General features: G+C 44.6%; 1 protein-coding gene across 2 annotated transcripts in view; it reads right to left on the bottom strand.

The window, feature by feature from the left end:
• Positions 1 to 27,483, bottom strand: part of AGPAT4 (1-acylglycerol-3-phosphate O-acyltransferase 4) — a 173,454-nt gene that overhangs the window by 78,413 nt on the left and 67,558 nt on the right. For both annotated transcript variants that reach the window (XM_077999210.1, XM_015137646.3), the window contains one exon: positions 15,918 to 16,184. In XM_077999210.1, the coding sequence (XP_077855336.1) occupies positions 15,918 to 16,095 (178 nt within the window). In that variant the 5' untranslated portion in view covers positions 16,096 to 16,184. The remainder of the gene's footprint in view (positions 1 to 15,917; positions 16,185 to 27,483) is intronic.

Below are 27,483 nucleotides of genomic sequence, written 5' to 3'. Positions count from 1 at the left end.
ATCCGTGCAATAGCTAAGGGGTATGCCCCCTTGGACCACACAGTAGAATAACCTCCCCTACATAAAAAAAAGAAAAAAAAAAAACCAGAAAACACAAAAACACAAGATCCAAGTCTCCTGTTGATAGCTCAAACTCTAAAAGTCCCACCAGCCACCAACCCATTATAATTTCTGCTTTTTAGGTAGATACACACATTCTTTTATTCTGAATACAGCATTACTTTTCAAACTATACACCAAATTGAGTAGAGGAGACAGTCAAGTTCATCTACGTCTACAAGCAAAACTTTTTGCATGCACCCTGCCATGAAGAGCTATCAACCCTCCTCTGCCCCCAGACCTGGAAAGCTGTCCAGGCTCACAGATACTTGCCTCTCTCAACTGCTCCATGTCCAGTTGACTAGGATTAAAGAAAACAAACACAAAATACCATTCAGCTAAAGCCAGATTTGCGAGGCTGCCAAGAGCACGCTTCCCTCCTGCCTTGACAAGGCTTCTTCATAGTCTGACAAAGGAGACTAACACTCTTAGACACAAATACAAGTTGGAGATGTCTCTGTTTCAAAAAGGGTTCTGAACCCACATTGGGCTGGGTGGGAATAACTCAATGGATGACTGAAGCAAAGGGTCAGTGCTTTCAGGGCTCTCAGAGTAAAGCCATGAAACAGAAGAGGCAACAGCAGCCCCAGTCTCTTCTGTCCTCAAGCAAATGTCTGCAACAAGTGTGTCTTTTGTCCAGGATGGCAGACAACCTCTGCAACTGCCTTCTTCAATCTTCAGGCTCACTCTCCTTAGGACAGTGAAACGCTTCCGGGCAATCGTTCTTTCCTTCTTGTTTCCCAACTTCCTCCCTGTGCTCCACTGTGAAAGCCAAAATGCTGGGGCAGCATCAGCCCCGATACTCCGGGTCCCACCCCAGCACTCTCTTAATTCAGATGATTTTCCCCAGTGTGTTAGTCCGTTTTCACACTGCTGATAAAGACATACTCAGAACTGGAAACAAAGAAAAGTTCAAAAGGTTTAACTGGACTTACAGTTCCACGTGGCTGGGGAGTTCTCAGAATCATCGCGGGACGTGAAAGGCTCTTCTCAGGTAGCGACGGCAAGAGAAAATGAGGAAGAAACAAAAGCGGAAACCCCTGATAAACCCATCAGATCTCGTGAGACTTACTATCGCGAGAATAGCACGAGAAAGACTGGCCCCCATGATTCAATGACCTCTTCTTAGGTCCTTCCCGCAACACATGGGAATTATGGGAGATACGATTCAAGTTGAGATTTCGGTGGGGACACAGCCAAACCATATCACCCAGTGATGCCAGCTTCTGCCTTAATTTGACTTTCCCCTCACACGTGGCTTTGATTCACCTTTGCCCACCTGCTGATGCGGTTCTCATGTTGCACGTGTTCTTCACCTTCAGGCTTTCCTGTCCTTGTCACAATTTCCTTTTAGGTGTTTTATCATTAGGTCCTGACTCAGCATTTCAGCAATGAAAGATGAGCGGACAGTGGAGAAGGCAAGCCAGGGGAGGGGCGGAGTGAGCACAGGCATGGGGACGCGAAAGGACAGGGGAACACTGGAGAACTCGGTCATCCGCTTGGGAGCCAGGGAGGGGCTGAGCTGGAAAACCTAGCCTCGGGTCAGAACTGGGCTCCCGTCAATGCCTGGTACGTGGTAACAGAAGGTGCTCAATAGATGTCTACCAAGTTGAATCAAAGGGCATCTCACTGTTTGAGCATGCTTTAAAAAGCCTTATGGTGTGTCAGATGGAGGACGCATTGGGAGAGGCTGTGGCGGAGACCTGTGTTAACAGACTGTCACAATGTTACAGGCGATATCCAAGTCCAAAAGAGATGCTTCTCCCTGTGTGTCTCTGGGGGAGTCCATCAGGTGCATGGTAATCCAGTAGGAAGGCATTGGCATTATGCCTACATTTTCTCTCGCTAATCGTGTTCAGCTCTAGTTGGAGACATAGGTATATATAATCTGTTCCTTTCCATTTAAAGAAGTTGGCTACTGATGTAGAAATTGTACATGAACAATCTCAATTTATGAACACCATAATTACCCTGGTGAAAGGACTGGCTGGGAGGGGCATGGCATATTCAGAAATCCTCAAAGCCCTGGAATTGGATCAGGGAGTCCAGCCAGAAACCTCCTCCCCTAACCCCGCCTACCCAGGCATCACAGGCGTCACAGGCAGCACAGCTGGTGCCTCTTCTCCTGTGGGGCCCTACGCATACCAGCTCTGGGTTTGTTCTTGTTTGGATAACACTCAGAGCTCACTGTCACTAGACTGTGATTGGGTTGAAGGACAGGGTCTCTTCCTCATCTCCCAACTCACCTTGTAGCATAGAGCATGTAATATGTGATGCCTGCAAAGACCAACTGAACATGCACGCATTCACCTGGAATGCCGTGTGATGGCTGGTGTCTGTGTCTGATGAGTTGGTGCCTTGTTCTTCTGGCAAGAGAATCACATGCCCTGGGGTGGGCATGCAACCTGCACAAGATGACTGTAGATCTCTACCTCCGTTCACAGTGACGGTGCCAATGGTGCTGTGCTGGAAAATGTTTAACAACCAGCTCTTGTGTGGCAGGGGAGGAAGCAGGTGGGAGGAAGAAAAGCCCTGATTTACAGTTCTGCTGATTTCTGTGGTGCAAATATTCCCACAAAGGTCAATGTCAAGCCATCTATATGAAATCAATGAAGAAGTTAGGAAGAGATTACCAAGTTACCAGAAATCCCTTTTAAAACACGCACAACTCCATCTGCCGGCATGATGGTCTGACTAAGTGGGGAAATCACAGCAAGAATACCTTCACTTTACGTTTGTCTAGCACTTTACAATTTATTTCCCTCATCTTACAATAAAAAAAAACCAAGTCCAGGTAAGTTGACTGAGTCACCAAGGTGGTTAGGCCACTGTTCAGAAGCCAAGACTCCAGGCTCCAAGTGTGTGTTACCGTAGCACCGGGGCAGGATCCTCTGCTCCACGGCCCTAGCACAGTATGTCCACATCAAATATACCCAAAAACAGCCACATGAAAGCTACAAAGGCAGCCATAAGGATGCTAGAAAATAACTGCTCTCCTCAACACTTTCCGTATCATGAACAGTATGATAAAACACTGTATCTACCAAAGAGTTTCTAGGATTTTTCCTTCAAAACAGACCGTGGAATTGGAGAATACTTTTAATGTAATATTTCCCCTCCTTTCAGGAGAACCAGAATAGGACCAGAGAAGGGAGGTCTCAAAATGCTTGACAATGCCTTAGATCCCATCTGGGCCCAAGATAAACCGAAATAGAGAAAAATATAAAAATACTTTTTGCCATTAGGATTCCCTTGCTTTAGAGCTTGTTTTCATAAAACCTATTTCCCCCTTACTTTAAGGATGCTATTTAAATTTTTTTTTTTTTTTTTTTTTTTTTGAGATGTAGTCTCTCTCTGTCGCCCAGGCTGGAGTGCGATGGCCGGATCTCAGCTCACTGCAAGCTCCGCCTCCTGGGTTTACACCATTCTCCTGCCTCAGCCCCCCGAGTAGCTGGGACTACAGGTGCCCGCCACCTCGCCCAGCTAGTTTTTTGTATTTTTTAGTAGAGACGGGGTTTCACTGGGTTAGCCAGGATGGTCTTGATCTCCTGACCTCATGATTCGCCCGTCTCGGCCTCCCAAAGTGCTGAGATTACAGGCTTGAGCCACCGCGCCCGGCCGTGCTATTTAAATTCTATCTCCAGTATGGTGAAACCAAAACCCATAGGCTAAGGCAGTAGTCTTCCAATGTTTTTGATTCCTTAAAAAAAAAAAAAAAATTAAACATGCACCATTAGCATACACAACTCTTATACATGTAAAATTTGTATTTTATATAATTTTTAAAATATATAAAATGTCCTATCTGGACATCTATGATATGATACAATATGATGGTGTGATATGAGATGAGATAAAAGGAACATAAATAGAAGCTCTCAGGTTTGTTTTTTCTATACCCCAATGGCTTGCCGTGTTAACCTCCTGGAAATACCGACTGTGCCGTGAAGACCACACACGATCGCCTTATAAAGTTACAAGACACCGAAGTCAAACTTATAACCTAATTTGAAAGCCGTAACTTAAGTCACAAGTGAAATTTAATGCTTCTAAAAACAAATGGGCACCTTGTCTGAGAATTAATTTATTTATAAACCATATGAATAGCTAAGACAACTTGACTTAAGCCAAGCATCCACTCATACAATTCAGTATCACATGTGTATTCCTAAACTTGCTGTTTCTTTAGGGCCACCTGTTTGAAATTTAAAGTTACTAAATTCCCTATTTAAAATATAAGGTCATTTCTTGTACCAGGGACACAGATTCACAGTAAAAAAGATAGAGACAGAGACAGAGACAGAGAGAGAGAGAGACAGAGAGAGAGAGAGAGAGAGAGAGAGAGGCAGATAGATACATTTAAAAAAGAAATGGATTGTTACTCAAAATATGTGAGGCATGCTATCACCGTTACATTATTCCTGTTAAACACTTAGAACTCCAGTGTCCTTACTTATCACTCTGCATTGAATCAGCTTCATGAGACTGTTTCATTTGGATATTTAATATGCTTCCAATCACCAGGTATGCCAGCCACACAGCCTTCACTATTACCAGATGACCTGAGCTAATAACACACTAATGTCATCATTAGACCTCACTCCCAATACCTCCTTCTTTCTCCTAAATAAACGAAAATGTGTTGGCATGAAGGGTTAATTTTGCAATAAGCATCATATGGAAATGTTTAGCCAAGTAAAAGCCCAATTCTAAATAAAATCATTTGACTAGGAATTGGGCCAGAGTGTAACAGTGACTATGAGGAGAAAACATTACGTCTAAACTGAGCTGGAGAGGCAGACAGAGAGCTTCCTTGATCCTTCAGATTAAAAACCCTAGAAGCACATGGTACAACAGAATGGATGACCTTGGCGAGATGACTTCATTTTACAGTTCCTCATGCAGAGCAAGTGGAGGTACCAAAGATTTGTTGTCTTTTTTGGCCAGAGAGGCTGCCAGTAAGACAGAACCGAATATTGCAAAATCGGTAGGCAATGCCCCCACGTGATTTGTGACGGGTGTCCCTCTCCTATCACCCTTCTGCCTTTCTCTACGTTTGAAAGACAGAGTTTCATCCTATCTTTCCTACGCAGACTTTCCCAGTGGTTGTGCAAAGCCATTCTGAAGACTCAGACGGCGTATTTATATTTCTTATTTTATTTTTATTTTTGAGACAGAGTCTTGCTCCGTCACCCAGGCTGGAGTGCAGTGGTGCGATCTCAGCTCACTGCAATCTCTGCCTCCCGGGTTCAAGCGATTCTCCTGCCTCAGTCTCCCGAGTAGCTGGGACTACAGGCGCCCGCCACCACGCCCAGCTAATTTTTTTTTAATTTTTAGTAGAGATGGGGTTTACCATGTTGGTCAGGCTGGTCTCAAACTCTGGACCTCAGGTGATCTACCAGCCTTGGCCTCCCAAAGTGCTGGATTACACGCATGAGCCACCGCACCTGGCCCCGAACAGCGTATTTAAAGAGATGACACAAACGCCAGATGAACATGCTGAGCAAGGAACACATGGGAAGGAAACGTGTGAGGCTTTCCCTCCGGTCAGCAGAAAATCCACCCCTTGGGGCTGGGTTTCCAGCATGGCAACCACTGGCTGGACCTGAGGGGGGCAGCTGCCCCCAGGTAAGGTTCCTACACAGTTTATATACAGTTTGTCACTTTCCTCCATGTCCAATGTCACCAGCCCCACTTTACTCCTTTGAGTTCCTGGATTTAAGAGGTGGGAAAAAGGATTTCTTGGCCTGGTGCATGGATAAAAGCAAGGTATTTCATTGCATAATCTCTCATTTCCTATCTTTTCAATAAAATAAAGGTAGGGGTGAGAGACATAGAAAGGAGGAAAAGGGAGAGGAGAGAGAAATAGAGACCATATTAATGTGTCATTTACCAGGAAATTGGACTTCACCGCCACAGTAGAAGAAAAGACTTAGAACACATACTGGATTCATTTCCTGGGGCTGCCAAAGGACCACAGACTGGGGAATTTAAGTAACAGAAATTGATTGTCTGAGGTTTGGATTCCAGGAACCTCAGATCGGGGTGTTAGCAGGGTTGGTTCCTTCCGAGCATGTGAGGGAGGATCTGTGTCACGGCTCTCTCCCAGCTGCTGGGAGCCAGGTGTTCCTTGGCTTACAGGGGACATTGTCCTCGTATCTTCACATCGTCTTCCTCTCTGCATGTCTTTGTCTGTGTCCACATTTCTCCTTTTTATAAAGACACAGGCTTGTGGGATTAGGGCCTACCTTAATGGCCTCATCTTAACTTGATCACCTATGAAGACTGTTTCCAAACAAGTTCACATTCACAAGCACTGGGCTTTGAACATCTTGGAGGGATATGATTCAGCCGTGACACCAAGCATCCAGCTCTTTCCTCTCAGTTCCTTTCCATGAATGACTACAGTATTTGGAATGAGGGTTGACCATGCTCTGCTCAGGTCCTGTAAGGCACAGCCTGAAACACCTTCCTCATCATCCCTGGTCCCGGGTCCTCTGCCACACGCGGCCTGGAAGAGGCAGCCAATCCATCCATCAATCAATAAAAGGTGCTGATGAATTTCACCACACTTGATTTCACAGTGGGCTCACTTTATATTTTCCTTTTCTACTCATTCCAGAAGCTGTTCCTTATTTTGTCCTTTTTTGGTGTTTGGGTTTCATTTTGTATTTTTTCCGGTTTATAAAATACAAGATCATTGTGTAAAACATAAGACATCCAGATAATAAGACAATTTTCTAAAATCATCTCTACTTCCTAAAAACAGCACTCTGACAAGTTTACTTCCAGTCTATATTTATAAAATTGGCATTCGAATGTACCAACAGTTTTGTATTATGCTATTTTTACTTAATAATATTTAGTAAATGTTATTACTAAGTAGTATGTACTTAGTAATAAAAAAGTAAGTAAATGTTATTACTTAATAATATTTAGTAAATGGTTCAAGGGAATAATGACCCAGCTGGGCATCTTTCTATAAAAGATTATGCATGGACAGATTTTTTTTTTTCAAATTCAAATTAATAGTTTCTCAAGGCACATTCTGAACAACTGTTCAGGTCAAGACAAAAATAAATCTTGAAGTAAACCGATGGTCACAATTATTGAAATTTCTGAGGGATGGATACTCGGAGCCCATCTACTGACAGAGGGTCAATGGCTGCAAGTTGCTGCTAGGCGCCACTGTATGCATGCCCACTGTCCTGCAGGTGTCTGTGGATGCTTCCTCTGACCTCATTCATTTGCACAGCCTCATGACACAGCAAGGTCATGATGACATTTGATAGGTTCATCTCCTTTGGGTGCCTGGCTGCCTGAATAAACCCATTGAGCCACTTGGTGATGCCAGCATATGCTCCTTCCACCTACTGAACCACCTTTCGTCTTGCCAATATCTCATAATTCCCCTCATTCCTCAGCACCTGGCTCGTGATGCTGCTTCACAGGGACGTCGCTGTGCTCTGCACAGGATGGCTGGGCTGTCCTGTTCCCTGTACTCGCTGTGTACCTCCAGTCTAGCCGTCAACTCACTGCTCTACCATGCTGGGTCTACGAGCCTCCTCCACTAGACTGGGTCCCTACCGAGGACAGCAGCTGCACCCCTCTCACCTCTGTTCTCCAGGTGCTGACCCCAGTGCCTGGCCCCCTGGGCTGAGCTTGGGTGCATGTTTGTTAAAGAATGCCTGCTGGGCGGCGACAGGCATTCTGCAGTGAATTAGCACGCACAGGTTTGATCCTAGCAGATGTCTGCTTAACATCATCCTTGGGTGTTAAAATAAAAACTTGCATAGCATTTGACATTTGCTTATTTCAAAGTGTGTTAGAAAAAATGGATTTTGGAATCTCAGCTCTCCTCCTCACTGTCCAGCCTTAGGCAAGTCATCCAACTGCTAGGCCTCAGTTAACAGGGGAATTGCCTGTTCGCAGAGTGGTGGTGTTAAGTAAATGAGGTAATGGCTAGGAAAAGTTTAGCACAATGCTTAATACATAGTCACCACATGACAAATGTAGCAAGTGTAATGACTGCTGCTGAAAATAGCTGCCCATTAATGACTGTGCTTCTCTTTTTATTCCATAGCCCCGTGGAGTGGCACCTCAGAAGTCACAGGTTTGAGAGCACATCACTCACTACACTGACCAGCTGGACACATGGCCTCACCTCCAGAGCTTGGCTCCTCGAATGCAGGGCAGGGCTGGGTTGTGCTAAAGTGAAAGGCTCTCCACTCAGACTTCCTGGTCCCAGTCTCTGCCCCACCACTTCCTGTGTGGCCCTGGGCAAGTCACTTAAACTCTCTGTGCCTAACTACTCAAAACAGTTCCTGGAACAGCAAGTGCTCAATAAATACTAGCTGGCTAATAAAAAGGCAGAATCAGGAAGTGTTTTTCCTCTTAGCTTGCACAGATCGTGATTCTTTCATTTTTCTCCTGTCTATCATTCCAGTATCATGTACATTCAGATACTTAAATTCTTTAACTTGATAAAGAATGGTCTTCTGTGGTTGTTTGTTTGCTTGTTGTACTATCCATAAAGCTTTACTAAGAGAGGAGAAAACAGAACAAGGTCCATTTATGCCCAAACACGGGATGGATGGATGGTTCTGTCCTGTTAATGCTGATCAGTATAACATGTGGCAGGTAGCACTCGTTTTGTAAGAGATTATAAGATCTTTAGACAACCAGACTGCAGCCGGGTGTGGTGGCTCACTCCTGTAATCCCAGCACTTTGGAAGGTCGAGGTGGGAGGACCACTTGAGGTCAGGGGTTCAAGACCAGCCAGGGCAACATGGTGAAACCCTGCCTACTAAAAATATAAAAATTAGCTGGGCACGGTTATCCACCCTGACTCTTTCCGATTACCTCCTCCACCCTGACTCCTTCCGATTACCTGCTCCACCCTGATTCATTTGGATTACCTGCTCCACCCTGACTCCTTCCAATTACCTACTCCACCCTGACTCATTTGGATTACCTACTCCACCCTGACTCATTCGGATTACCTACTCTGTCATAACCATTTTTTCCCACCAAAGCACTCACCCCTGTCACTCTCTTTAAATTAGCCAATAGGAATCGGTTTAGCCTGTGCAGTCTAACCCTAGCCAATAGGGGAAGGACACAGAAGCAGGGGCCACGTGCGTCAGAGATGAGAACCCCTTCCCCTCCCTGGTCCAAGTGTGCCTTCACCATTGCTCCATCTATAAGGGCGCACCCTTCTATAGAAGTAACTTGCCTTGCTGAGAATTAAAAAGAAAATTTTATATTCGAGTGCTTTTTCTTTTGCAGCACTGAAACTTTATTTATAACAATTCCCTGTCACTTCCCGAGGTCTCCCAGGAGTTACACCCCTTAGAACTAGAAAAGAAAACAAGGAAGGTTGCTCTTCGTCAGCTTCTGGAAGCATCCCCACTAGCCCGTCACTGCTGGAGGCGGAGGGACCTTGTGATGCCGAGCCGTCAGGGTGTGCGACTCCGGGTGAAGGCCGGCTGTGTTTGCCCGTTTCAGCTGTGCAGCGTGGACACACGTCAGAAGTAAAAGGTACCCGCAGGTGACAGGGTCAAAAGAGGACAAGGCTGTCCCAGCAGATAAAACTCCTGGAACCCTTGCTCATTCCAGGGGGCAGGGTTTTGCCTTTGGGTTAGAATCTTACACCCGCAGGCAGAAGGAGGCCTGGGCGGGTCTGAGAGGCTTTAAATTCCCTTTGTCATGGGTCATGGGTCTTTAAATGCCTTTCCATGTGACTTGACTCACCAAAGCCACGGTTGTGCAGCTACTTTGAAGGGCGAGATCACCTGTTTTAGGATCTAGTCCACCCACCGCCAGTTACCTGGGAAAGTGATCACCATCTGGGAACTGATACGGATGACTCTTTGGACCTTCCAAAAGGGGACCCAAATTTGAGGCTGTGGCCTCCCGGCAGAGGTGGTCAGGAGGTCCTGCCCAACCCTACATTTTGACAGGCTCGAAGGCAGTGATATGAAGGGTTAGGACAGGGGCCACTCAAGGACACTCCCTTTCTGACATCTTAGAGATGAGTAACTAACTACTGGGACAAGTGAAGGAGTCAAAACCTGTTTGGAACTCAAAGAGTGAAAACTCCACTTAGATTGAAATGAGAAAAAGCAGCCCTGTCATTAATCAGGCGGGGAGGAGAGGCGCAGAGGAAGCCGGCTGCAGAGTTAGCAGAACAAACTGCTTCTCTCAAGGTCATGCAGTGGTTGGAAAAGCCACAGCGATGCTCTCTTTGGGGGATCAACAGCTTTCTTAGCGACGACACCGCAGACTTCCCTTGTATTTTCATTTGTGGGGTCGGGGGGGTGGCCCACACCCAATTGTTGCCTGGCCAAGTTGACAAACGTCAGGAAGCTGCCACCCTCCGTCTTTTCTCACTTCTCGGAGAGTCAGAAAGGCAGCCAGGCAGCGCCGGAGAGCTAGGTTCACTTGGTATAAACTTTTAACACATAGAATGAAAGCAGATGATCGCACATGGATGCGGCCAGGATTGCCCTCAGTTACCATAGCGGAGGCTCCTGAGAGGTCACCTTGCCTTCCCTGTGCTGCCGGCCAGGAGGGTCTGCAGGTGGTAGGAGTGTCCCCAGCCTGCTGATGGTGGGTTAATATATAGCAATGACAGCAAAATGAAAGTGCTGGCCCAGCACCCACAGCATCATCCTGAGGCCATCAGAATGACAGATGACTTCCCTCGGGGGAGCTCCTAGGCAAAGCAGGGAAGAAGAAGGAAGAAGGAAGAGAAGACGGAAAGCTTGTTTTGTTTTACAACTTGATAATCCAATGTGCAAAAAGTACTTTGTCCATAAGGAGGAGGAAATCCAAATTCAGGCCTCACCTAGCAGGTCGCCTGGCAGTCACACACCTGGAGACAGTTTCCAGTGCTGGCAGAAAAGCCTATCAGTCTGCTAGTGTCTGGGATTAGAATGGCATACACAGGAAAGCACACAAAACCAACAGCTCGCACACCTTTCAGGGCAGAGATTCAGAAACACCAGCCTCTAGTAGGTCTCATGTTATGACTCATGTGCCAAAGACTGCTCTGTTCCACTAGCTTGTCTTGTTAGGTTTTCAAACCTACCTGGTGACACCTTGGTCAGTAAGCACATGAACAGACTCAGCACAAGTCCCCAACCCAGATGGACTGCCTTTTCGCCCCAAGGCTCTGGCTGGGTGGAATATCTGCTTCCTCTCAGGAAAGCAGAGTTGAGATCTCCCATTCTCCGTGGTCGTCAATTTTAGACAGGTTCCAGTAACTACATGACTTGCTCTGCACTTTCTCCGGCAACAAGGAGCTCCCAGTCCTCTTGCATGCACAGCCCTTGCTGCCACTGTTCCTGACTTGTCACCAGGCCCTGATCCCACCTTCCAGATAGGAGCAGACCAACTTCTGCCAGGCCGCCTCGTCACTGCCAAATCCCTTCTCGAGTAGCAAATCTGAAGTGACCTGGACATCCTGAAGTATGTTACAAATGTTTATTATTATGCCAGGGAGACACAGATATCACTGTCACCACTACACGCAGTAGTGTTGTAAGAGACAACATAGAGCTTACTCTCCTTTTGCGAACCTTCTACAAATACAGCGGCAAACACTCATCAAGTGTGAGGCGTGGTGGGGGTGGTGAAAAGGAAGTAAACAACTTCCCAAGAGGAAAATCAAAAATTCTAAACCCTTTATTAGAACACGATCAGAAGCCCGGTCAACTCTTCCATCCCCTTTACTTCAAATGTCGCTGAGTGTTTTGAAGTTACCTGTCCAAGTAACGAACCAATGGGAAGAAAGATCAAGACCCCCTTGCCAACGCCCCCACTCTTCCTCCTTCCATGGACACAAATTCCAATTTCCATCCTAAATGTGATGTACTTTAAGGAATTTCTAAAGCACTTTCAGACACAGCATCTCATTCTGCATTTTGAAGCGGCCATTGTAATTGGCCCTGTTATTTGGACTCAGAGAGTTTATGTGGCTCACCAAAGGCAATGGATGGAGCCTGTAGCAGGGGAGGCAGAATGTGTAATTTTGCAGGCTGGCACTCCAAATTCTCACTCCCTTCTTGCCACCATGTGGCCTTGCCCATTAAAGGAAGATGTGTAGCTGTGCATCCAACAGCCGTTTAAAACCATAAGCGTCATAGTCCAGGAATATTCAGTGGCAGGCTCCAGCTCATAAAGCCTGTTCACAGCAACACTGAATTTGGAAGCAAGGCACTGGGGCTGGGGGTGCGGGGTGGGGACGGTCAACACTGAATTTGGAAGCACAGCACCAGGGCTGGGGGCTGTAGAATGGGGCTAGTGCCCACTGTGTTTCATTTCACTGGCCCTTTCCAGGACAATTAGGTCATCGGCAATCCTTCCCACCCCTGCCTTTTTTTTTTTTTTAACCCTGACATTAATAGATTCTCCTAATCTTTCTGTTTTGTTTTGAAATCCACAATGTCAGAAAGGAAAAAAAGCCAGTCTTGGCCACCTTTCCCTAGAGATTAAATGGCACATCCTGCTTAGTGGAAAGGCAATGAAATTCTACTCTTCACCCCTCTTCTTCTAACTTTCTTCCTTCTTTTTACCTTAAAGAAGCTGGCTCCATCCTCCCTTCCTCCTTCAGCATGCCAAGCCAGCCTGACTTGGCCTTTCCTTTCTACAAATCTAGGCAAAAATAAGACAAAGCAACCCTCTAAAAATCATCCATCGAGATTATATTACTTTGAACTTGTTATTCATGAGGTTGGTTGCTGCCAGTAGAATAAAATTCTCTGCTCGGTGTCTCGGTGTGTCCTGCTGTTACCCAGGCTGTCTTTACTGCTTGTTTTGTCTCTACTTGTCTTTTATATCAGCATGGCCTTTTGCATGAGAGCTTTACCACACCAGGGCTGGTAACCGCTTTGAACTTACTTGTTAACACACCAAGCTCTTAACAAATATTTAATGAGATAAGAGGCAAAGACATAGCTCTGCTAGACGAAAGCGAACACAGAGATGGAAGGGCTCCGTGTCTCAAGGAAACGTTTTTTTCTGCCTTTTCCTTAGAAAATCAGCTGCAAATGATGAATGCTCATGACTGTCTAAGCTCAGAGTGACTCATACGCCAGAAGACACAATTAAAGGCATGAACAGTTTCTATCTTAAGTCACAGGAAAGCAGAGGAGAGTTACAGCACAGACGCTGCAGAGTCATCTCCTAGTGAAGCTGCTGAATTCGCCGCGAACTGTCTCCTCCTCTGGCTGATCAGTGGCCCAGCAAGGTTTCCTAAACACTCTTCTTACATGGCCTTGGTTACTGTGAAATAATTGACAGAGGAAGTCTGTCAATTATCTAGAGCAAGGAAAAGGAAGCAGGAAGAGAACAGCCCTGCTAGCACCTAGAGGGATACCAGAAACAGAGAATCCTGGCGAGGATTCTCTCAAACCTGGGGATAGTTTGCACGGGCTTATCACCATAATGTGCCCATGAGCCACCCAGGATCATCACCCTCACTTTCTACCGTATTCTCTTTTCCCAGCAGCCAGGACTGCTCCTCTAGAGGGAGAAATCTTCCCTTCCCATTTCAGATTGTTTAAAAATGCTTCTACTATTGCTTGGCCCAAAGCCCTAGGAAGCCTTCCTCTGGGAACGTAGGCAAAGGTCATTGCTGGGGTGCACCTGGATGGAAGTGCTTCCTCTGGGGAAGAAGGCACAGAGCATCACTGGGTATACCTGGATGGAGGTGCTTCTAGGTCCTTCAGTGAAATTAAACTGCCCACCCTTCATTGCACCCACATTGAGATGCCAGTTGTCTCAGATGGTTAATTCTTGAGTTTCATTTGGAGTTTGTTCTAAATAATTAATTTGTGATGGATACAAATCTGCTTGCTTTCTGAATTTGTTGCCTATCTTAATTTCCACCAGAAACAGATATGCTAACACATCCTGGGAAAAATATCTCCACAATCCTACCATAAACTTAGCATGTCTTTACCATCAATCAAAAGAAAAATATGGTACTCTTGTGGACTCTGATTCCAAATCCTGTTTCTTATTTCTTAATTCCAAACGAGAAATGCAATTCTTAACCATCCACTTGAAATTTGGGTAGGGGTTATGGCAGTACAAACATACAGGATTTCACATTGCAAACTAACAGATTTTGAAATCTCCATAGGTGCATGCGAGTCACATAAATGCAGGTTTCAATGAAAAGCGTAATCAGTATTGCTTTGTTAAGTTTAAATTCTGCTTAAATAGAGACCAACTGCTAGAGGGTAAAAAGACATTTAAAATTATAAACATCTTTTAAATCTCAGTCGACTATCTCCTTTCCCTTGATTACAAAAGCTCATCTCTCTTCAAACAGCTACAGTTCCTGTCCAAATCATCTCCTACTGTCTCTGCGCTGTTTGGACAAGTTTTTCCTTTTTATATACCACCGTAGAAGCGTACATACTAGGAGACCATTGTTAAGTGACGTCTATGACAAGGAAAAGTACACTGCATCATATTGGATTGAATTGGTGGTTGTACCCAACGGGCCACAGACAAATAGACTAAAGTTGCTGTTTTACAATGATAACTCAATCTTAGGATCTTATGAAGACTTTCAAGACATATTTCTGTAAAGCATTATAATACGAGACATGGAAGGTCTTGCACTCAAACTATATCTGAAATAGTATCAGGCATATCTGTAAGTTCTGAGCTGGTGAAAAAAGTCATAAATAAGGATATGTCTATGACTTTTTTTCCTTACGAGTTAGTATTCTGAAGTTTAACAACTAAGACTGGATCAGTGGTAATCCACTTGGATAATTATACATAGCTTGAATTGTTTTGATTCAAATTCAAATTTGATCATTTTATTTAAATGGTATCAAAAATATATCAATAATTTTGGACTCTTGGCATAATCTTAGATAGATGATATTTAATAGCCAAATTTTTAAAAAGCTCATATTTTGAAATATATTCACACCTACATATATCATTATTAATATCACACTGCATTATCTACTTTTGAGAATAGGTATAGGCTTAAGGCTAATCAATACCAACAGCAAAATGCATTTCTCGATGTCCCAATATACTCATTCATCTTTTCAATTGTTGAAACTCAGGCCAGTCAAATTAGTCATGTTTGAAATGGCCTAGCATAATCAAACATACAGACACATACACACACACAAGTGAGTGTACTTAAAAGTGGAGAAATAGGAGTAGGGTTGTGAATTGTATCAATGTCAATTTTCTGGTTGGAATATGCTATTTCAGTTGTGCAAGGTGCTACCATAGGGAGAAACTGGTCAAGGAGTGTACAGGATTTCTCAGTACTATTTGTTACAGCTTCATGTGAATCCATTATCTTAAAATAAAAAGCTGAAGAAAAAAGGCAAGGAAGAAAACAATATAGTACACTGCCACTCGTTTTTTAAAAAATATATGTATGTATATGTATCTATCTATATAGACATACACACAGAAAGATGCACATGCATTTACAAGTATAAGAGCTGTATGTATGCTATTCCTATAAGGATAACTAAGAAAGCATTAATACTGATTGGTTCTGAGGATAACTAAAGAAACTAATAGAATGCGTATTTACTTTTCGTCATATACCTGTCTGTGGCTGTTGAATTTTGAGCTACTGGCATTATTCATTCAAAAAATAATTTTGGGGGATTGAGAACAAAATAGCCATTTCAAACCTAAAACAAAAGCAAAACAAAAAAACAGCTCAGCACACAATGAAAGCCTAGTGAATCCATATCAAGAGCCATAATTCTGATACACACATCCACAATAAAGACGAAAATATAGAATCTTAAGTATCTTACGGCTTGAGATGCAATAGGACAGTCTGCAGTTGATCTTCCGGAAAAGCTGCTTGTTAATTGGCCAGAGGAGGAGAGTGAAGAGCTGAACGGTGTTGATGATTAGCCCCGAGGCAATGAAGACGTAGCAGAAGACCAGGTGGCACAGGAACTGAGACTTCAGCAGTCCCGCGAGGTCCATGATGTGTGGACGCTCTTATTCAGAAATAAATCAATACCCACAGTCAAAGATTTCCAGAAGGAAGAAAGATCCAGGACTCAGGAAGGCGTCTAAAACACAAACAAATAGGAAATGTTAGCAAAAACACAATGTGCTTTTAGAGTCAGAAAAAAAAGTGCTCTGAAAAGAAAAATATACACTTGAGGTTAAACTCATTGTGCGTTAGTTGATTTATCTTTATTTTGCCAACATTGATGTAGTGCTTACTTCCTGTCGAGCATAGTCTAAGCCCTTTAACAATAATCCTTCCTTTCATTCTCCCAATATCCTCTGAGGTTGGTACTTTGATTACAGATGAGGAAATTGAGGCCTGGAAGGTGGAGCCACTCGGCCAGGGTTCACCGCTTCCCAGCTGGGCAGTAGCTGAGCCAGCCACGGGGCCCTGGGTCCCACTTGAGTGATGGCTGCCCACAGGACAGGCCACAAATCCGGCTTCCCCTCCTGCTGCCATCGCGGCCTGAGCCCCATTCTCTCACCCCCAGCCCCATGCCATCTCCCTTCTCTCATTCACCTCCTCCAGATCCCCGCTCACCCCTCACTTCCAGCAGGACTGCCCTGAAGTCAAGCCTGCCCTGGACAAGGACGAGGACACACCCAGAGTGGGTGCCACCCCTCAAGCACCCAGGACTAGGGAGGCATTTACTTGAAAACCACCACTGTTTCTCCAGCACATGAGGGCCATCATTGGCACAGGGTGGGAGCTTAATTTTAAAAAATATTTGTAGAATGATTTAGCGAAGGTAGACAAGGGCTCAATTTTGAGGATATCAGTAAATACAAATAACTATGAAGGTACGAAAACTACCCCCACCACACCCTGGTCACACACACACAGACACACACACACACAGACACACACACACACCACACACACACACAGACACACACACACACAGACACACACACACACACCACACACACACAGACACACACACACACCACACACACACACAGACACACAGACACACACACACACAGACACACACACACACACACATCCTTAAGCGTTCTGAAATCAGAAAGAAACTCAACACACACACACAGTTAGACTCACAAGTCCTCTAATCAGTCTCCAGCTCAAAACAGAATAATGAAATGACTTTACAGTTTGGGAAATAAACGGTTTCCTTTGAGGAAAAGGGCAGGAGTTTCAAATACTCTGATGAAAAGGAAAGCTGAGAGCAGTGGACTCGCTTGTCCTGGAAGCAGAAGAGCCTTGCAGACAACCCCAGGAAGACGTCTAATGTTACAACTTTCTAATAATAATAGTGGAGAGGCCCTAAAATGGTTACAATCTTTATTAATAATGAACAATCTGTATACAGATGGTCCTCGACTTACGCTTCCACTGAAAATTCCCAGCTTTACGATGGTGTAAAAGCAATATCCATTCAGAGAAATTTTAATTCAAGGTCATACAACTCTTCTGTTTTTCACTTTCAGTACAGTATTCAGTAAATTACAGGGGCTATTCAGCACTTTATTATAAATTAGGCTTTGTGTAAGATGATTTGGCCTAACCGTAGGCTGACGTACATGTGCTGAGCACATTTAAGGCAAGCTAGGCTAGACAATGATGTTTGACAGGTGATGCAATGCCTTTTTGACCTACAATATTTTCAATTTGCAATGGATTTATCGGGATGTAATCCCATCATAAATTGAGGGGCTTCTGTAAGAGTTTCACACATATGATCTCGTTTTAAGGCTCCTATGAATCCCACAAGATGAGTATTCTTATCATCCCATTTTTCAGAATAAGAAACTGAGGCAATGGTGAGGTTGGGCAACTGCCTACACTTGCCACAATCGGTAGCTGATCTTGGGGGTCAGTTTTAACTCTGAGCTCTTTCTCCTGCACGTGTCAGGAGTATTTTGGGCTCAGAACTCCCTTTTGCAGAGCAGCCCAGAAATTACCCCAAGGGCAGAAGACAGCACAGCTTTTAGTGCAGTCACTCCTGGGCCATGCAGGTTGGCTCTGAGGACGGTTTCAGGCATACGGAGATCACAGGGAGGCATGTTTGCATTTACTGGAACTATCTGGAAGGCAGGCTGCATTCCTGCAAGATTCCTATACATTTCTGATAGAAAGGAAATGGGAAGAAGCTTTTGGCCTGAGTTCTCTGAAATCATCTTTACTCCACTGAGACATCCCATTCTCTAGGCCCCGGAAGCTCCACTCTCTGGCACAAATCCAGGCCCTGCAGGGTCTGAATCATCACATCTCTGGCCTTCGCAGACAGCACTTCCACAGACATTTCCAGGCTGGAAAGCTCCGTACTGAGTTTCAACACTCCCAGGCTCCCACTGAGGAATAGGCGTTAAGCTGGCAGCCCCCGCTCAGTGCACTTGACTTTGGGAGCCACGTAAATAGGAGGGGTTTACATGGGTTTGCAGTTTGGCAGCAGTAACAGTTTGATGCTGAATATTCATGCAATTTGCCCATTTTCCCCCGGATTAGCCACTAATGGCGTCAAGACAATCTGGTCAGGCCAAGCTCCAGTTTTCACTAGGTTTCTGGGGCCTAGCGTTTGTAAATTACTTGACAAATCCTTTGTTTTGCCAATTCTACACTATGAAAAGGAAGCCAGCTGACATCGGAAATGCAGGGGATTAAACACTGCCTTCCTCAGTGTCCAGTTTAATATTAGGGCATTAGGAAGAAAAATAAAGAATTCTTTTTTTCCTTGTAAGATTTCAGGGTAAATTGAAATTTTACCATATGCCCTCCGGTAAAACCCTCACTAGTAATGCATGAACCAGAGTCTCACATGGCAACTGGTGAAGAGGAACCCAAGCAGAGGAGCCTAAAGAGAAATCAGACAAGGCTTGGTGTGTTTGGGGTCTTAAGTTGCAGCTCCACTTCTGTCCTCAAGGCCCGTTTCCTGGCCTGGTGTGTGGTGGTTGCATGTGGGCTTGAGAGTTCCATTGCCCGAGTTTGCGGCTCTGCTCTCTCTCTTCTTGGTTGTGTATTGGAACCCTGTTTTGGGCACATTAACTATTCTGCACCTCAGTTTTTCTATCAGTAAAAAGGGACAACAGAGCCTGGCCGGGCGCAGTGGCTCACACCTGTAATCCCAGCACTTTGGGAGGCCGAGGCGGGCAGATCACGAGGTCAGGAGATCGAGACCATCCTGGCTAACATGGTGAAACCCCGTCTCTACTAAAAATACAAAAAACATTAGCCGGGCTTGGTGGCGGGCGCCTGTAGTGACAGCTACTCGGGAGGCTGAGGCAGAAGAATGGCCTGAACCTGGGAGGCGGAGCTTGCAGTGAGCTGAGATCGCGCCACTGCACTCCAGCCTGGAGTGACAGAGCGAGACTCCGTCTCAAAATAAAAATAAAAATAAAAAATAAAAAATAAAGGACAACAGAGTCTAATCAAAATCCCAGGGAGGCTATTGCTTTTTGATTTTGTGAAACTTACGCAGATTCTCAAATTTATATGCAAACGCCAAAACAAGAATTAGTCAAGGCGTCCTCTGAAGAAGAACCAGAAGTGTTGTGAGGTGTTAAATAATTTAACTGACTTTAGAATGAGGGCTGAGTATTAAAAGAAACACGGCTGAATTATGTCGGGGCGTGTCTGGAGGACAAACGTGTGACATAGGTCTTAAGTTCATTCCAGATAGACGTTTTGAGGACCCATCTGGATTAGTCCATTCTCCCACTGCTATGAAGAAATACCTGAGACTGGACAATTTGTAAAGAAAAGAGGTTTCATTGGCTTATGGTTCTGCAGGCTGTACAGGAAGCACAGCAGCTTCTGCTTCTGGGGAGGCCTCAGGAAGCTTTTACTCATGGTGGAAGGCAAAGGGGGAGTGGACATCTTACATGGCAGGAGGAAGAGCGAGACGGAGAGATGGGGGAGGTGCCACACACTTTTAAACACCCAGATCTCAAGAGAACTCACTCATTATACGGTACCAAGGCGGGGCGAAGCTAAACCATTCGTGAGAACTCCACCCCCGTGATCCAATCACCTCCCACCAGGTCCCACCTCCAGCGCTGGGGATTACAAATTCAACGTGAGATTTGGGCAGGGACACAGATACAAACCATACCAGCGTCTTTCCCATCCTGAATAAAACAGCACTTTCTCTTCTAATGTGGCAATTAGCCAATTTCATGTCATGCTGAAGAAAGATGGTATAAATATCTGGCCAGCGATGAAAATAGCTGGAGAGAAACATTTCAAAAATACTTTGCCTATTTCCCTTTTAGCTTTGCAAGTACCTACAATGTGACAGAAAGAGCCTTTCCAGCAAATCCACTTCAGTAGCTTATTATATGAGGCGAGGATATGACAAAGAACTTATGCTGTTTCTGAGCATATCAGAGCGGTACTCATGGAGTTTCTGAATCAACAGAGAATTAGGAAACTGCTGCTGTGCCATATTTCTGGGAAAAAAAAAGAAGATGCTTCTTACTATCAAGGCCAAAAATGATGAACTCATGTGCTTGACAGAGCAAAGATGATGTATTGCCTTTTTCTGGGTTTTGGTACTTACGAAATGAAACAGCAGGTGTTTTCCCATCAGTGAGCTCAGAAGCAGCGTTTAAGCTTTACTTTTTCCCGAGATTCACCCCATGACCTTGAAAGACCCTAGGGATGGGAGTGCAGGAGGCCAAATCCTACTGGGAATTCCCTTTCAACAAGTTCACACAATGAAATCTGGCTACAGAAGCCGGCACAGTTACCTCTGGGGGCAGACAAATGACCCGATGAGGGCTTAAAGCATGCGTTAAAAGTCAGCAGGAGGCCAGGAGCAGGGGCTCACACCTGTAATCCTAGCACTTTGGGAGGACAAGGTAGGCAGATCACTTGAGGTCAGGAGTTCAAAATGAGCCTGGCCAACATGGTAAAACCCCATCTCCACTAAAAATACAAAAAAAAAAAAAAAAATTGGTGGACGTGGTGGTGGGTACCTGTAATCCCAGCTACTCGGGAGGCTGAGGCAGGAGAATCACTTAAACCTGGGAGGCTGGCAGGGCGCGGTGGCTCACGCCTGTAATCCCAGCATTTTGGGAGGCCGAGGTGGGCGGATCACAAGGTCAGGAGATCGAGACCATCCTGGCTAACATGGTGAAACCCCGTCTCTACTAAAAATACAAAAAATTAGCTGGGCGTGGTGGCGGGTGCCTGTAGTCCCAGCTACTCAGGAGGCTGAGGCAGGAGAATGGCGTGAACCTGGGAGGTGGAGCTTGCAGTGAGCCTAGATCGTGCCACTGCACTCCAGCCTGGGCGACAGAGCGAGACTCCGTCTCAAAAAAAAAAAAAAAAAAAACAAACAAACCCTGGGAGGCAGAGGTTGCACTGAGCCAAGATAGTGCCACTGCAACTCCAGCTTGGGCGACAGAGTAAGACTCCATCTCAAACAAAAATAAATAAAAGGCAGGGGGAGGCTTCTCTCGAGATAACGAGTCCCAGACAAACTACAACCTAGTGAACTAAGGCAACATGCAAAAGGGATTGTGGAAACACAAAGACATTTTTAAATCATAGAGAATAGGAAAAATGCCAGGAAACGCTATCTGGATACATTATCGGAATTTTCCAGAAGGCAGCACCTAACCCATGAGCTCAATATACATCACCTGAAAATGACGGCACCAGCATTTAAAACATAGACAAAAAGCAGCTGTCACTAGGAATCATAACAGATTCAAGGAGACATAATCTAATCCAAATTACCTTTATTTCCCAGGCCACTGGTAGATTAGTAGATACTGAATTTAGCCAATCATTTGGCAAAGTCTCTGGCAGTCCTCAAGGGCACATATTGAAAAAGTGTTGGCTATGAGTCTGTGTGAAAGGAGCTCATGGCTGTTTGAGAAAGTAGGTAACCGTCATTAACATTAGCACGGCTTCTTACTAAATACCAGAAGGAGTCTCCTTCAGCACCACTTGGACGTAAAAACTGAGTCATTCATATAAGGATGGGAGAGACAAAGGGGGTTAAATACACAGGGGATGTTGACTATAAGCCAACAGTGTACTAAAGCGGATAAGTCAGCTGGTATAGACCTTTAGAGAATATTAGAATACACTGAGTGAGAAAAGTTCACAAAGAAGTATAATTCTTAACTGTAAAATAATAATGTGTGCATATATGTCATTCATACCTACCTCTGTTACTATATCTATAACTATCTATTAATAGTGGCTAAATGTTGGCAGAAGGATTATGGCTGATTTCCTTTTCTTCTCTGTGTTTTATCATTCTTTTTTATGATGAGAATGAAATCCACCCCATTCTGGGCACAGAACTGGACAGATTCCATTTCCCAGTCCCCGTGAAGGTTAGGTGTGGGCGGATGATGGGCATATGCCACAAAGGTGAGATACTTGCAAGTCTCTGAGGGAGAAAAGGTACACTGCTTGCCAACTTGAGGAAGGACCACAGGGTTGACATGCTCTATTAAAGTGAGCAGAAAGGTGATCATCCAAAGCACCAGACAAGAGAAATTCTGAAATGTGCAGGCAACACGAGACCACCTGGAAACCAAGCACTGCTGTGTGTGTGTGTGTGTGTGTGTGTGTGTGTGTGTGTGTGTGTGAGAGAGAGAGAGAGAGAGAGAGAGAGAGAGAGAGAGACAGGGGTCGGGGGGGCAATGCAGCATAGTTGTTGGAGCTTCCGCTGTGGAGAGGGCACTGAGAGTCAGGCAGTCTGGCTACAAATCCAGGCTTGGCCACTTTACAGCTATGGAAGTTGATTAACTTACTTGGCCCTCACTTTCCTCATGTGTAAAATCAGAACAATAAACTTCAGCATGAGGTGGTTGTAAGGATCAAGTATAGTAAAGCATTTGAAACACTTGCCAGGATGCCTGCAACAGGGAGCACCCAAGTAATGGGGGATTTTTCTATCATTTGCAAGAAGACAAAGAAGGAGCATCTAAGATAGATGACTTCGTCTCTCCTGGGAAAGCCAATGAGATGGTCATCAACTCAGTTTTCCTTCTCTACATATCTAGATCAAGACATTGTCTTTAATTTACCTGTAATGTGTTAAAGCATCCTTCCCCAGATGTTTTCATTCTAACCTATACTTTTTTGCTAGTGACTCAGAAATGGGAAATAATGTAGTCACAAACACTCACGTGTACTTCACCTTCCTTAACTATGTAATCTTCCCAAAGCGTGGGATGGAGATGAGATGATAGGGTTTGGCTGTGTCTCCACCCAAATCTTACCTTGAATTGTAGTTCCCATAATCTCCACGTGTTGTGGGAGGGACCCAGTGGGAGGTAACTTAATCACGGGAGTGGTTACCCTGATGCTGTTCTCGTGATAGTGAGTTCTCATAAGATCTGATGGTTTTATAAGGGGCTTTTTACCCTTTTGCTTGGCACTTCTCCTTCCTGTCATCATGTGAAGGAGGTTGTGTTTGCTTCCCCTTCTGCCATGATTGTAAGTTTCCTGAGGCCTCTCCAGCCCTGCAGAACTGTGAGTCAATTAAACCTCTTTCGTTTATCAATTACCCAGTCTCGAGTATGTCTTTATTAGCTGTGTGAGAATGGACTAATCAATACACATAAAAATATGTTAAAGTGCAAACGAGACAAACTCGCTCACTCTAGCACCGAATTTCTCAGGTACAATTTCTACCATGAAGTTCTACAGACACAGACAGCCAGGCACATACACTCCAGCATAGCGTTTGGTCGACGGGACTCCTGAAGTGAGTTATGTATGGTGTAAGGCAGATGGTACCATATGCTGCCCAGCCTATGTTGGTGAAAACATAAGCAAATGAAAGAAAACTCAGAATTTCCCCATGAAAGAATCCAAACCGCATCCTTCTCTAAACACAGAGAGCTGTCAGTTTAATGCATTACATTAGGCAACAGGATAACCTTAGTTAAGACTTCATATTCTGTCTTATTCAAAATTCGGAAGCTATGAAATAAGCATGAACCTCAGTCAAACTCAGGAAGACAGGCTAAACCTGAAATGGGATTAACTCTGCCACAATCTGGACTTAAAAGGTGTTTATGTGTTTGTTCTTAATATATATTCACATAGCAGCACTCAACCAGGTGAGGGTTGTAGAAAAGGCAAAACTTTCTTTCTTCCAAAGACATCAGTCCAAGAAGAACTGCTGAAATAATGCTCCTGCCCAATTTAGCATCATCATTAAAATCTAAACACCTTATTGAAGCTCTTTTGACCTCAAAATCCAGAACATACAAAAAGAGATCAAAGAAATGAATGCAAATTCTTTTATACTACTTTTTACATTCCAAACTAAGCTTTTTGTTTTTAATGATAATACTCCATTCTACAGAGATGAGGTAGAATGGGACGCCTAGCCTCAGTGTGAGTACAAATCCATCTTTTTAGTAAGCAATTTCACACACATATAAGGACCTTAAACAGCTTCATACCACTTACTAGTAAACAATTTCCGACTATCTTAAGGACAAAATTAACTTTCAGAAAATTCCCTACGTATAAAGATACTCAACCACTACCGTTTCCAACACCAAAAATTAGAAACAATTTGTATTTACAACATAAGGAAACAAAAAACTGAATTATGGAAGACCCACCAAATGGAATAGGTGAAGTGTCACTAAAATAGGTTTGTAGTAAAATGAATACATTTTCACTATGATATTAAGTGACAGGATACAAAATCATGTGGAAAAAATAATCACAACTCTAAAAAAAGACGGAAGAAAAGAAAGCCTTACCAAAACACTAACAGCAGTTATCTTTGTGTACACACTCACACACACACACGCACACACACACACACACACACACACAAGTCTGTCCACCTGGAAGCCTGGGCTGGGTTCAAAACTACAGCTTCAGCATCTTGATCCTTAGGAAGAAACTGACAAGGTACACTCCAATATCCCTTCCAAGCCAAACACATGGACGCCCTCCCAAGGCAACTTTTCCCTCTACGCCAGTGCAGTCTTCCTCAACAGTGATTAAGGGATCCAGCTCTGCCGCTCTTCTCCAACTCCCATCTACAGAGAAGATTCCCAAGTGGCCCAGGTTAACCAGATGAATAAAAGAAAATAAAAACCTCAGGGATTGGCAAAGACAGCAGCACAGCTAAAGAAGTGGGGACATCTGGCAGATTCTGTTTCTGAACCAATATTTTGGTCTCCAGGACACAGAATCCCCACGGACTGCGGTGCCCACAGAGGAGAGGGGAGTGGCTACAATCCCAGGAGAAATGAGGGAGCTGGTGTCCAGCACACACTACATTCAGATCGCCAGCACTCCTTCAGGTCAGATGAATGTGGCCAAAGTCTCTACAACGGTGGCAACTAACTTGTGCAGGCCTGAGGAAGGTGCTCAGTTCTCACTCCTGGCAAACAAGGCTGGGTTCAGTTTTGACTCCCTTGGAGTTCGGTTGGCCTAATTCCTAAAACAAAACAGGAGAGAAAGTATTCTAGACTGGATTTAACTGTCTTTGGGACGAGCTCTAAGGAAAATAGTCCTCAATTAAAAAATAATCATCATTGGCCAGGTGAGGTGGCTCACACTTGTAATCCCAGCACTTTGGGAGGCCAAGGTGGGTGGATCATGAGGTCAGGAGTTCAAGAACAGCCTGGCCAACATGGTGAAATTCCTGTCTCTACTAAAAATACAAAACTTAGCTGGGTGTGGTGGCGGGCACCCGTAATCCCAGCTACTTGGGAGGCTGCGGCAGGAAAATTGCTTGAACCCGGGAGGTGGAGGTTGCACTGAGCCAAGATCACGCCATTGGACTCCAGCCTGGGCAACAAGAGCAAAACTCTGTCTCAAAAAAAAAAAAAAAATTATCATCATCTGGTGGTATGGCAGAAGCCTATACAAAATTCACGTATTTTAAAATTTCATAGAATAGTCCTTTGTCCAGTACATGATGTCTGTTAAAACAAACCAAACTCTGAAGAAACTGTAAATCACATTATGTCCTCTAATAAATAACCTTTAGTCCCTCTTCAAAGCCCCACTGTTACATGATAAAAACTCAGGTCTATGGAAAAGTGATGCTTCTAAGTTTATATTTAATAGTTGGTTCTGAGTAGCTTGTGAGAGAAAAACAAATTGGCAAGAGCTCTTATACCTAGTTCACAGAAAGCTAAACTTAAGCAAACACAGATGGAAAACCTCAGGAACTTACTCTGTCATGAGAAGAAATAAGGCAGAAGGAAATTAAACTAAGTATTCTCTAAGGCTTTCTGTAGCTTTAACTGCTATGAGATGAAAATGTTGGCCGGGCGCAGTGGCTCAAGCCTGTAATCCCAGCACTCTGGGAGGCCGAGACGGGCGGATCACCAGGTCAGGAGATCGAGACCATCCTAGCTAACACGATGAAACCCCGTCTCTACTAAAAAATACAAAAAACTAGCCGGGCGAGGTGGCGGGCACCTGTAGTCCCAGCTATTCAGGAGGCTGAGGCAGGAGAATGGTGTGAACCTGGGAGGCGGAGCTTGCAGTGAGCTGAGATCCGGCCACTGAACTCCAGCCTGGGCGACAAAGCGAGATTCCGTCTCAAAAAAAAAAAAAAAAAAAAAGAAAATGTTTTTGTTTTTGTTCGTTTGTTTTTGAGATGGAGTCTCCCTCTGTCGCCCAGGCTGCAGTGCAGTGGCGCGCTCTCGGCTCACTGCAACCTCCGCCTCCTGGGTTCAAGCAATTCTCCTGCCTCAGTCTCCCAAGTAGCTGGGACTACAGGCACACACTATCATGCTTGACTAATTTTTGTAATTTTGGTAGAGATGGGGCTTCACCATGTTGGCCAGGCTGGTCTTGAGCTCCTAACCTCAAGTGATCTGCCTGCCTCGGCCTCCCAAAGTGCTGGGATTACAGGTGTGAGTCACAGCACCTGGCCAAAAATGTTTACAGTTAAACCTCACAGGGCTTCTGAATTATAACCAGTGCTGCAGCATCAGTATAAAAATGTTTAGCATATATTATCCCATTAGTTCTCACCAAAACCCACTATGGAAGGTATTGCCATTCTATATTATAGATGCAAAAACCACGGTTTAGTTAGAGGAGGTGAACTGTAAAGGGCTAATGGTGAGTAACTGTGGGGATCCAGCCTGGGCCAATCTCATGCTTTTAACCACTCTTAATGCTTCTTATAAGACAAGAAGCCCAACGTGCTAGACTTCATGAACTTCAGCCTTCCGGGACACCTGGGATTTCAGTCCATGGTCTTGTTTCTGACTGTTGGAGTGGTCATGAGTATTTAAGCGACTTCCCTTTCACAGTCAGCCTGGGGAGCCTCAGTGGCACCTGTTCTCCAAATAGAAGGCCACAACCTCCAAACCCCATCCAGCTCACCCACAGCCTCGGGGGGCTGGAGGGCACAGACCTCAGAGTAGGTACACATT

The sequence above is a fragment of the Macaca mulatta genome, chromosome 4 (genome assembly GCF_049350105.2).
Source record: "Macaca mulatta isolate MMU2019108-1 chromosome 4, T2T-MMU8v2.0, whole genome shotgun sequence".
NCBI classification, from domain to species: Eukaryota; Metazoa; Chordata; class Mammalia; order Primates; family Cercopithecidae; genus Macaca; species Macaca mulatta.
This window is presented reverse-complemented; position numbering and strand designations above follow the sequence as displayed.